The 12,200-nt window shown below is 36.1% G+C and overlaps 1 protein-coding gene across 5 annotated transcripts in view; it reads right to left on the reverse strand.

Annotated features, from left to right (window-relative positions):
* Pde3a (phosphodiesterase 3A) overlaps positions 1-12,200 on the reverse strand; it is a 312,783-nt gene that overhangs the window by 7,230 nt on the left and 293,353 nt on the right. For all 5 annotated transcript variants that reach the window (XM_087214050.1, XM_087214051.1, XM_021259122.2 and 2 more), the window contains 3 exons: positions 10,877-11,080; positions 10,046-10,201; positions 7,998-8,253 (listed from right to left, as the gene is read on the reverse strand). In XM_087214050.1, coding sequence (XP_087070176.1) covers positions 7,998-8,253; positions 10,046-10,201; positions 10,877-11,080 — 616 coding nt within the window. The remainder of the gene's footprint in view (positions 1-7,997; positions 8,254-10,045; positions 10,202-10,876; positions 11,081-12,200) is intronic.

Genomic DNA, 12,200 nt, shown 5'->3' on the forward strand with positions numbered 1-12,200 from the left:
AAGATTGATTTCTCTGAAGACATTTGTTATGTTGGTCCTCTTCATTGTGTAAACTAAAAAGTTAATTTTGAGCCAGGTGTGGTGGCACATGCCCATAATCCCAGCAATTTGGGAGGTTGAGGGAAGATTCCAAGTTCAAAATCAGCATGAGCAACTTAGTGATTTAGTGAGATCTTGTTATAAATAGACAGACAAATAAATGAAGGGCTGAGGATGTAGCTCTGTACAAAGGTCCTGGGTAAAATCTCCAGTATTAAGAAAAACAACAAATAAAAAGCAAAAAAACTTTCAACTTTCATTCCAAGTTCTTCTACAACTTGGCACAAATTCATGTTTTGCACACTTTCTGCAGATAGCTGTGAACTATGCTTAAATGTTCTATTTTCTTTATATGCAAAGAACTCATCTACTCATCAGCTGGTACTGCTTTTCTTTCAGATATGCTGTTTTTAATCACTAATAAAATTCAGATTCAGTCATAAGTCCCAGTCAGATTTCCCTGGATTCCTCTTCTAAGAAATAATCTTTCTTCTAAATTTTCATGCTGCTCCACATATATTTTCCAGAGTACACGTTATTTCTATATTTTTCCCTTCCTCTCTTTGTCGTTATCTCATCTGACATTTGTGCTTTCTAAATTATTTGGGGAGAATTTTCCTTCCTTCAGTTATATAGAAAAGGCTGTTAAACTTGACTTCTCTGTCTACCTCATGGCAACATAAGCTGTGTCACAGGGATTGGCCATGGTGTAGGCATGTGACCCAAGTCAGACCAATCACAATCCTGCTCTGTAATTTTTCCCAGTAATGGAGAAGGAATGTGGGAGTGAGTGGTGGGGACTGGAAACCCTTCATCCTCTGCTTGTATATCTGGAATAAAGTAAACTTACAGTTGGGTATAGTCCTAATCTCATGAAGAAATTAAGGTTGAAAGAACAAGTTGTCAGACAGGTGACATAGAAATAGGAGGAGCAAATAAGTGTTAATACTAGACAACATTATGTTTACATGAATCAAGTTTTCCCTTTTTGGAGAGAGAAAATGTCCTCCAAGAGAACAGAGATGGGGCTTTTGGAAGGTTATTGGATCATGAGGGTGCAATCCTTAGCAGTAGGTTAATTCATTGATGAGTGCCTAGCTGACTATGCTAGTAGGAGATGGAGCCTGGTTGAAGGTGCGCTACTGTCAGCTGCCTTTGCAGGTTGTAGCTCTTGCTCTCCCTGTACCTTCTCTCTGTCCTCCCTGATTGCCACACATTGAGCAGCTTTCCTCTGCCATTCCCTTCTGCTATGGGATTTCTGCCTTGGGGACAGCTGACCATTGACTGAACCTTCTGAAACCATGAGCCAAAATGAACCTTTCTTCCTTTAACTTGTGTATATCAGATTCTTGGTCCCAGTAACAGAAAGGTAACTAATACAGAAGCTTACTTTGTTCTCATTATTCTAGGTATCAGTTCCACTTTAGGCTACAAGCTCTTTGAGGGATCCTTCTAAGGATCAGCTCTTACACATGACAAAGGTCCACAGATATGCATTCAATAAAAAAATAAATTGCATGCTCTTGTGATCAATTTAATGTTTTCAGTTGAAAAGCATTAAAGAGAATTCTCAGAATTATATCTCTTTATTGACAAAAATAATCAACTTAATTTCAACAGAAGAAAAAGAAGATGTTTTAAAGACCAACAACTAATTTCATAATTGATTAATTAAGCTAATTCCTGAACTATTTTTTAAGAATCTGGCATGAATCAAGTGATGTCTTAGGGTCTGCAACTCACTGATAGACAAGAGAGATACAGGTTGACCTTTTCTAACCTAAAGACACCAAATCTGAAAACACTGAATCCAAAAGGCTCAGAATTCAAAATTTTCTGAGTAGCAACATGATGCCACCAATAAAAGCTTCCAATCTGACCACATGGGATAAATCATCATCAATACAGATCCATTAAAATTATATAAAATTATCTTCAGAATATGTGCATAAGGTATATAAATTAATTTTGTGTTTATACTTGGGTCCCATCCTCAAGATTCCTGATTACGTACATGCAAATACAATAAAATATGAAAAATTTGAAACACATCTGGACTCACTCATTTTAGATTAGGGGTATTTAATCAACCTAATGCTGCCAGCAAGGAGCTTTCACTCTACTGAAAAAGTAGGTACAATTGTAGTGAGTCTGACAAAGTCTCTGAAAGGTGGCAGAAAGACAAGGAAATGACCCAGTTGGGGGGATATCGCATCATGATGGTGGCTTAGATTAGGATAGGGTCAATGGAAATGGAGATAGGTAGATAAATATGAGATACATTTATGAGGTAGAAGCAATAGGACTTGGGAGCCAATTGAAGATAGGGAATAAAAAAGAGAAGGAGTCAAATACAGCCCAAGCCTTCAGGCCTTAGCAACTGAGAAGACAGTGGCCACATCTCCTGAGAAGAGAACCATTAGATGAGGAGCAGATGTGTGGGGCCAGGGCATGAGGTTTCTGGGAGACCTCATTGAAGAGTAAAGTAGGCAGTCAGCCTGAGTTTAAAAGAAAGGTCCATTCTTTTCTGGGTAATCAAAATATAATGTGACTCTCATTATATTCCTTCATCTGAGTGATCATTTTAGACTTAGGCCAGGAATTTGGAAGGTAAGTGAAGAACCTTCCATTAGACTGTAAACCTCCCTAGGACAGAAGCTCTTCTTTCCCCACTTGTGTGGATATCTACAAAGCCCCAGGCAAATTATTGAGTAAGAGATGAATAACGTTCTTTCCAGTTTCTGTTCTACCATTCCAGGTGAAAATGAAATGTTGATATCAAAAACATTAAAAAGTAGTTGACAGAAAATTCAGAACTAATTAAGACTATGTTAAATAGGTAACAGTGTAAGTTATCAGGATGATCAGAAGGGCTATCTGAGTCTAATTAATGAAGTGGCTATAATTTACAATGCAAAGCATAAGAGGAAGGAAAATAGGGGTGGGAGGAAAAAATTTAAGAATAGCAAAAACAAAAAACAATGCCAATTGCTGTGGGGTGTGCCAAAGGAACTAGATTCTCACAGGTCATCTACTAACACTTTAGTGAAGTACTAGTGATTCTTTTAACATACTATAGTAGTTTTTACACTAGTATTATAACACATGACAGACATTTTTTGCACTTTACAGGACTTTACAAGATGAATTTTGTATATATAATATAGAAAGAAAGACCCTATTTTTAACTACTTTTGAATCATGAAGACAGGTAGCAAAAATTATTAAATTGAAAACTGCTAGGAGAAATGAACACAGGCAGAGTTATCAACAGGAACTTAAAAACATTTATTTATTGTATTCATCATTTATTCATGAGATGAACTTTTTGATCAAACTGACATTGACAGAGACAAGCAATTTTCTGGATGCTTTTGAAACAAAGATGGATTAGGCTTCCCTTGAAGGAGTTTGCGCTCCGAAGGAGAAAAGGCCAAGAAGACAAAAATTGAGCACCTGTGCTATTTTAGACATACATACACTTGTGACCAAGACCATGGTTCTATTTCCTCCAGTTTGACTTCGTTGTTAAGCAGATATCTTTCTCTCGCTATTAGAGCATTTGCTTTAGAAAGTTTGTAACCAAAAATCTTTTCTCTAATACTTGCACAATGTATGCAAACTTCTCCCAGCCTCTAACTAGTTTCACCCAGGAATGTTGTTTTCAGGGACCTGGAAGTCATCGCTCTGTAAAGCAGTCTCCAAGAAAGCAGTGCAGCCAGGAAATCCTAGGGTTCTGGGAAGATGAGGCAGGAAGGTCACAAGTTTGATCGAAGCCAAGCAACTTAGTGAAACCTTGACTCAAAATAAAAAGGGCTAGGTTTGTGTCTTAGTATTAAAAAAAAAAGGGGGGGGGGAGAAAGCAAAAGAAAAAAAAGTATCAGGTGGATGTAATTCTAGTTACTTCGGTGGCTGAGGCAGCAGGATTGCAAGTTTGAGACCAGCCTGGGCAACATAGTGAGACCTTGTCTCAGAATAAAATTAGAAAGGGGGCAAGGTGTAACTGGGGTTGTAGCCCAGTGGTGGATCACTTCCCTAGCATGCTGGAGGCCCTGGGTTTAGTCCCCACAACCTAGTGTCTTTGACTATAAAAGCATAGTGTTATACAGGAGCTATATAATTTCTATATTTAAAAATTTTGTTAAGAGAGTAGAACAAATGTTAAATGTTCTTATCACAATAGAATTTAAAAAATAAGGAGAGAGAAGAGAAGAAAAAAGGAAAATGAAGAGAAGGAAAGGAAATGGAAAGGAAAGGGGAAAAGAAAGAAGGCAAGAAGGAAGGAAGGAGGGAAGGAAGGATGGAGGGAGGGAAAGGGCAGAGAGGAAGGGCAGGGCAGGGCTGGGCAGTGAAAGAAGAAAGGAGGGAAGGGAAGGGAAGATAGTTTTGTGGGCGAGTGGGAGTCTAACTTCAATATGCTCCAATTAGCACACGTGGATGTCCTCATTAAATTAGCTGCCTCCCCCGGAAGGTGCCTAGTATTTATTCCCTAGCTCACCCAGCACTTAAAACCTCTCCCACTTTGTATTTTAACAGAGTTCAGTTTCTCTCCCTCATTACAACAGTGTTGACTCCTACTGTAAAGGTTTGCTTATGTCTTCCTTGCTGTTTTTCACAAGTGTCTGCACAATTTCTCTTGGATACACCATACTCTGGCAACACACACACGAGCTGGAAGACAGTTGTAAGAATGCACCATGCTGAGAGAGAAGGGACCAGCCGCAGCACACCAGAGCAAGGCAGAAGGGGGCCATGAGGAATGACCTCACATCCCCACAAGTTTCCTAAAAAGGGAGATATTCAAGACCTAAAATTCAAATGTACTTTATTGCATATGCTTATTTATTGACTTCGGTCAAATTGTATTGATTTCTTTCTATAAAAATATATATTAATATATTCAATTTTTAATAGCAAATTAAAAATTACTGTTCGATATAAGCTATGAACTATTGGTCTATTTCTACTTTGTTTTGGGCTCAGGTTGGCACCAATGAGCTTCTGCTGAGAAATTTTTAAATGTTGACATGCTTTTTAACTCCATCCTTTGAATCACGAGAGTGACAGGCAACCTCTGACTGAAGGATAGATCCGAATCACAGTCCTCCAAAACACTGAACAGCTCAAGGTGATTTTTCCAGCTAAAAACTGTATGCATTTGTGGGGAAGAAGCTAACAAAGGCTCGATTTTTCTCTTTTTCCTTCCCAGGCAGTCCCCATGAGAGCAGCTGTTCTCTTATTAATGCTGTTAAACATTAGCAATAAACCTCTCTGGGATTGTATTGAATAAGGTGACGTAGAAGAAAGTTTGTACCAAATAAATTTGCGTAGATTAGAATCTGCAGGTGGTCTGTATTGGGAGGCAGATTGTTCAGCACTGGAACCTTTTGAAATCAGAACAAAGAGCCTTTCATTGCTCAAATTCTAAACGCAGATTAGTACTTCATTAGAAACTTCTTAGTTCACCATAGGAATCTTTCAGATTTAATTATGAGGTGAGTAAAAGCCTGCTTTCCCTAGGACACCATACTGAAACGTTTCATTCTGTGTTTCCTGGGAGATCTCCAAGTTTTACAAACTGCACAAGTTATCAGTACATATTTAATTTAATATTTTCTGAAATCTATGTATCAGGCTCAATCAAGGTAACCATCTTAGCTAATGTGAGTTCTGAAATTAAAATTACGAAGAGCCGAAAGCAATGGAGTTAAAAATTAAGAAACGTGGCTTTTTTTTCTGGTTCTTTAACCTTGAGATACCATTTTGATTTCTGAGCCTTAGTCTTTGGTAAAATGAGGTAGCTAACTAAATCCCATTACTGTATATGGCCAATATTTAGAAATACTGACATTGCTCAACGTGTATCATTTTCTTGGCTGTGAAGAAATACTACAAGGATATCATTTCTAAAGCTATGATATCAAATTATTGTATATGGGATATGTTATATGCTAATATAAGGTGGCCAGTGAACTTTGGAAAGCCATTAGTAACAGAATCCACAAAATTCTCATCCATGCGTTAGTGCAGAGAGCAGGGTATCAGACTCTGTATGCAGTGTGGTGACCTAACCCTACAGACAGAAAGGAATACAATATTTGGATGTAGCACTGACTGCTAAAGCCTACATTGACAAGGTGAGCCTAGGAAATAAAATCTTGGGTTCACTCCTTCTGCTCCTGGTGCCTGGATTTTGTGTTTATCTTTTCAATGTGTTTGGGTTCAAGCAGCAACTGGTCAGGGCCCATGGGAACAAAGCTTTCCCAGCAGCTAAGCTTTATCAGCTTCTAATATCGCCTTCTAATATCATTCAATGAGAAATAAACTTTCCTCTCCTGAATAAGACAGCAAAATACTTGGCTGTCTGAAATGAAAACAAGGTAAAACGAGAATACTCACATATGCTTCTTAAACATACACATGAATAAATAACTCAGGAATCCCAAGTTTTGGCTTTCAACTCTGATCCCAAGGGCAACACGAAATTTCTAATAGAAGTCTTTTTTTTTAAATATAAGCATCAGAGAAATAGAATTATTTTGACTGTAGAATATTAAAGAGAAACAATTTTCAGTTTTCTCTGTTCTGTGCAAAAGTTAATAGGTAGAGTAGAACAACAAAAGCCTGGCCTAAGGATTGATTCGCAAAACTCTTTATCCCAAGTCTAGTTGGTGATGACCTCTTCACTTTCGCTTATGAGTGCTGCTAACAGAGACTTGAGGAGGACAAAATGGATCAGGACAACTGCAGGAAATCTCCTTACTAGATGGTTGATATAAACCAGGTCCTTGATTTTCCTAACTGTGATTAAAAACGGGGCAGGGGAGGGGTGATCAGATATCTTTCATTGGTAATATTTAATTAAGGGTCTGAAAAATATTAAGGTTTTACTTCTTTCATTTGTGGAGGCAGAAAGAAAACATACATACTGTGTTCTGTGAGCACAGAACAATTACTTTTATCATGTCACTGTAAGGCTCATGGACTTTGCTAATTATGCTATTAGCCATTACTTTCTTCATGGCAGCAGCAATAGAGAGTATATTTAAAGGCATGGAGAAAAATAATGCTTTCATAGCCAATTAAATTTAAAAAATAAGACTGGCCACAAGATGGACTCCAAGTCAATTACCAGATGTGATCTGTTCTCATTGCCACTGCTCTGACCCAAAGTCACAATCTTCTCATGCATAATTTCAACAGTCTTCTAAATGATGCTCCTGCTTCTTCCCTTGCTTCCACTCTAACCCCAAGAATATTCTCAACATAGCAGCTGAAGCAAGAGTTAAAATGAGTCCACTAACTCTTCTGCTTAAAATCACCGATGGTTCTCATCTTAGTGTAAAAGCTAAAATCCACACTGTGCCCTACATAGTGCTTCCTTCAAGCACTGCTTCCTCTGTCTTTCTCCTTCTACTCCTGCCACTCCAGCCAATGGCCACCTGGAGACCTTTGTGCATGTTGCTTTCTCCTTTCCTTGGAATCTTCTTTTCACATATCCAAATGAATCAGTCTCTTACTTCTTTCAGCTCTATTTTAAAAATCTCTCTCTTATTTAGAGTATATTTTCCTTGCCTATGGTTATCTTATCTAAAATTTTAACCTTTTTCTTGAGCATTTCATATCTCCTTTTTTCATACTCCCATATCTGTATCTAACACATCATAGATAAACTGATGTGTCTTGCTTAGTGTTTCCCGACCCCATGAATGTAAGTCTACATGAGCAAAGATTTATTTGTCTGTTTGGTCACAGCTCCACTTCAGTATCTGCAAAGATGGCTGGCACATAGCAGGTGCTCAGTAAGTATCTGTTGAATGAACAAACGAATGCTATTTCTTACTGCTTAACATGGCTCTCCCACTAAGATGTAATTCATGAAAAGCATAAAATTCAACTGAACGTAATGAAGGAAACAATCTCCAGAAAACCTATCAGAACTAGATTTGATAACTTACTGGGAGATTCATTATTTTCACAAGTTTCTTCTTCATCCGCTGCTGTAGCTTCCTCCTCCTCTTCCGGGTCATCAGTGTCTCCTGACTCATCGCTGTCTTCAACCCATTTTCCAGGCATGAGTCCTGCTGAGTCATAGGAGTTGCACAGAGGCCCCACAATGTGAGAGATGAAGGATTCCTGCAGATTGGCCAGCTGAGGAGCAGAGCGGTCCATGAAGGGGCTGATGGGCAACCCAAGGCTGGCCTCCTCATCACCCTAGGAAGAGGCATTTACCATGAGTAGCCAGCTAGAAAGGTAAGAGGCACTGGTCTAAGACCCAAGAGAGGGCAGTGTTCACCTGGAAGTTAAAATGTATAGATATTCAAAACCCAAACATTCACGTGCAAACTCCTTTACTTCTTTGCTAGAAATTCTATCCAAATCACTAAGATTACTAGCAAAATGCTTAGTTGCTGCTACGTACTAATGTTGTGATCTTGAGGTTTTGGCTCCATATCAAGGGGAAATACAAGGAGTTGCTTAACATATCAGTAGATCAAATTTTATCACACTAGTCAGTGTTCCTTAAATTTGAATATAGATGGATCTTAAAAGGCAATACTTGAAATGATAATGAAACAAATATACAACCCAGCATGCTTTCCTTTTCTCCTTGGGTGCTTGAAAGCTTAATTTATTGCTCAATTCAGACTGCTATCTTGTTTGGATTACCATGTCTGTGATTATATTGCTCTTCACATTTTTATTTATTATAGGTTTAATAGTATTACTATGTGCATGTTTTGTTTTGAACTACTTCAAACTTTCTGGGATAAAATAACATCATAAACCAGAAGTTATCTAATTAAGGAAGGAAATATAGTATCAGCAACGGTTATGCCTAAGTAGTTGTATTATTGTTAGTGGAATTCCCTTTCCCTTCATGTTTTTTCTGCATTTCAATTTTTCAGGAAGGACCATGAATTAATCCCTCTGAAAGGAAATTCATTATTTAAAAATAAAAACACAAACGTTTTATTCTGTATGTGAATACTGCTTATAATACACACAAGAGTTCAGGAACAATTTATTACTTAATAAAGTACCTCTTCCTATTTTGGGACACCTTTAGTAATATATATTTCCTTCTGATATGGACTTCAACTCTGTCTCCCAATAACGTCTATAGAAGGGTTATATTTATATCTCTTTTTGGGCACTGGACAGGTAATTTACATGATTTACCTTCTTTACTCTTCATAGCAACATTATAATAAACCTATTCCTAAATTTGTATGTTAGTTTTTAAATATCAGAAGACAGTCATCTCTGTTTCTCTTAGAATAAATATCTTCACTTTTTCCACGTCTTTTTATGGCACTGATTCCTGTCCTTCACCCATGTACCATCACCTCTACATTCTTCTTAAAAGAGTTCATAATACTAAATAGAAAGCTCCAAGGATAACTGAGTTGGGTTAGGACTCCATGGGGAGTATCATCCCATACTTCTGTTATTGTCCTAGGTTTTTGGTAGTCTGTTAACCTCTCAGCACATCAAATAACATGTCCATTTTTTGGAGTTGTCTTATATGCTATTTTTTACTCTATTAGAAAAGTAAATGAACTTAAGTAATATATTTCTCCACATAAATTTAAACCTCTTATTATTATAAATTAATCCATAGAAGAACAGAATTTCAAAGGTCTTCCTAATGTCTCATTATGTCATTTCATTATCTCTTCCCCCAAGATGATTAAAATAACTTTATCTTAGAGCTCTGTAGTTATAGTTAGGTTTGATTTTTACCATAATATATATATATATATATATATATTTTTTTTTTGGTACCGGGGATCGAACTCAGGTCCTTGTGCTTGCACAGCAGGGGGCGAAACCACTGAGCTAAATCCCCGGCCCCTACCATAATATTTTTTTAACTCCTTGATCAAAACTGTGAGTATGAATATGAAACAGAATAGTCATACTTTACAGCTCTTTGGAAGTTTTGGTGAATTAATGAGCAGCCCAAATATACCGCTTGAGATAATCTAAGCACTTAAGTTACCTGTTCGTAAAATTCATTGACAATACCCTCTGTCCACTGAAGATGAAGTTCTTTACATTTAGCTGGCCCATTGATATCAGCCAACTTTATACACATCTGACAAACCAGGAGACGATCATTTTCATTAGTCCAATCTATCCCAACATCATCATTCACCTGTTTGAAGGACAAAGTTAAATGTTTTATCTCAAGGAAAGCAAAAATTGAACAGGAAAAAAAAAGAACAATAGAATACTAATTCTCTTTCTACCATGTGGAGCTCAGAATACCAAATCACTGAGACCTTACCTATTTAAGATAATGTTATTGGCTTGTATAAATTAATAGTAAAAGAGTTCATCCAAAAATTAAAATAACTGATGGATATAATAATTATGAATTATAGAATTGACCATAAGTGCTATTGAAGTTAGCTTATATTAGCAATTATTATTAAAATAATATAGATATAATAAGAAATTTTTCTAAATTAATATTTGGGCATTTATGTTTAATGTAAGAGTTTGCTTTAATTTTTTGATCTTTAGTACTTCTAGATCATTTATATAAATATGTCATACAGATGAGAGCAAATTAAATATGTAATGATACTCAGAATTTATTGTTCATCTGTATAAAAAAACATAATATACGCACACAACACTACAATTTCTTAGGTACCTAGATTCAGACCAATACCTTACATATCTGCTTCTGGTTAAATATTTTATTGCACTTTGTTTTCACAGCTGATGTATGAGAGCTGATGGCAATTGAATTTTGCTCCACACTTTGATCGTATGACATCTTTTAATTTGGCTATAATGTGAAGATTGGTACAAATCTAATTACCTTGGCATTAAATTTAGTTACGAAGTCAAAGTGTTTCTTCAAGTCAGTGGCCAAAATTGCTTCAATGACAAGGAAACGAAAATGCTTAAATTCCACATGGTCAAGGTTAATTAAGAAGTTATACTCTGGCCGGGACATGAAAAGATTCCATGCAGCAGCTGCATGATGATTCTCCAAAACAGAACGATCATTATATAGCACCGCCTATGCAAATAAGAAGAGAGTTAAGAGTTCAACTGTTTAAGTTTTTAAAAGAATCACAAAAATAAATAAGAATATGCAAAATAGCTAGTTTGTTCTTGGAACAACAACAACAACAACAAACAATCTTGCCTTTGCTGGTTATTTAGAATTATTCACTTCCATATCTTGACTGTTGATTATGTTTCTTGGTTAAATTTTCTTTTGTAATATAAGGCCCATTTTTTGAAACTTTTTGTGTTTTTCCAAAATTACAGCAAATAAAGGGCCCTGGCTTGCCTTATTAGAATTTGTTTTTTCATAAAATCTTTTTCTTTGCAAGGTACAAGAATTTAAACATAAACACAAGAATACACACATACGAAAATATATTATCAATTATCTCTATATAAGCTAATTTGGTTAATTTCAATATCTGGTGTAAGAATTACCTCCTTTTATAATTATTGAAGAGGAATGAAATCCCTAACAAGTCTACAAACAAAACATCTTCACCCCACAATCAGACATGGGAAATATCACACTTTACCTAGTACAGTATAGTAACATATATAGTAAACATCTACTTATTTTGGAATTCTCAAATAAAGCTGAGGGAAACTTCAAGAAAAAAAAGAGAGAAGTTGCCTACAAAAATGCTTGAAGACTAGTATGAGATTAAGCACATGAATATCAATACTGAGGTAAGTAAAAAATATGGAAGAAAATCTGAGTAGTAAATTATTCTGGCAAGAGAATTTCTGCCTATTTCTGGAAAACTAATTTTAATCTATGAAGGACTTGTGGAAAGAAGAAAAAATATGTGGTCAAGAAAAAACAATATTTTTATTGTATATAAATTCAAGAACTACTCTATAATTCAAGGAAATTCAAGGAATATTCTAGAATGGTTCAGAAGAGACGTTGTAGAAATGGATGAGAGTAGGATAAAACACAATAAACGAGAAAACAAGGTAAATACAGAATCATTTTAGATCCTTTAGAATGAGCAGAGGGTCTCAGAATGTTTTATTGTTATTTCTTGAATCTCATGTTTAGGTAAAAATTTTCCCTAAAATGAATGAAACAAATTGTTGCTAAATTCCTGCCAACCACCAGATATGCCTTAAGAATAATAATTGTC

The sequence above is a fragment of the Heterocephalus glaber genome, unplaced genomic scaffold (genome assembly GCF_053883595.1).
Source record: "Heterocephalus glaber isolate CG9 unplaced genomic scaffold, H.glaber_assembly_v1.0 deba00001444, whole genome shotgun sequence".
Taxonomy (NCBI): Eukaryota; Metazoa; Chordata; class Mammalia; order Rodentia; family Bathyergidae; genus Heterocephalus; species Heterocephalus glaber.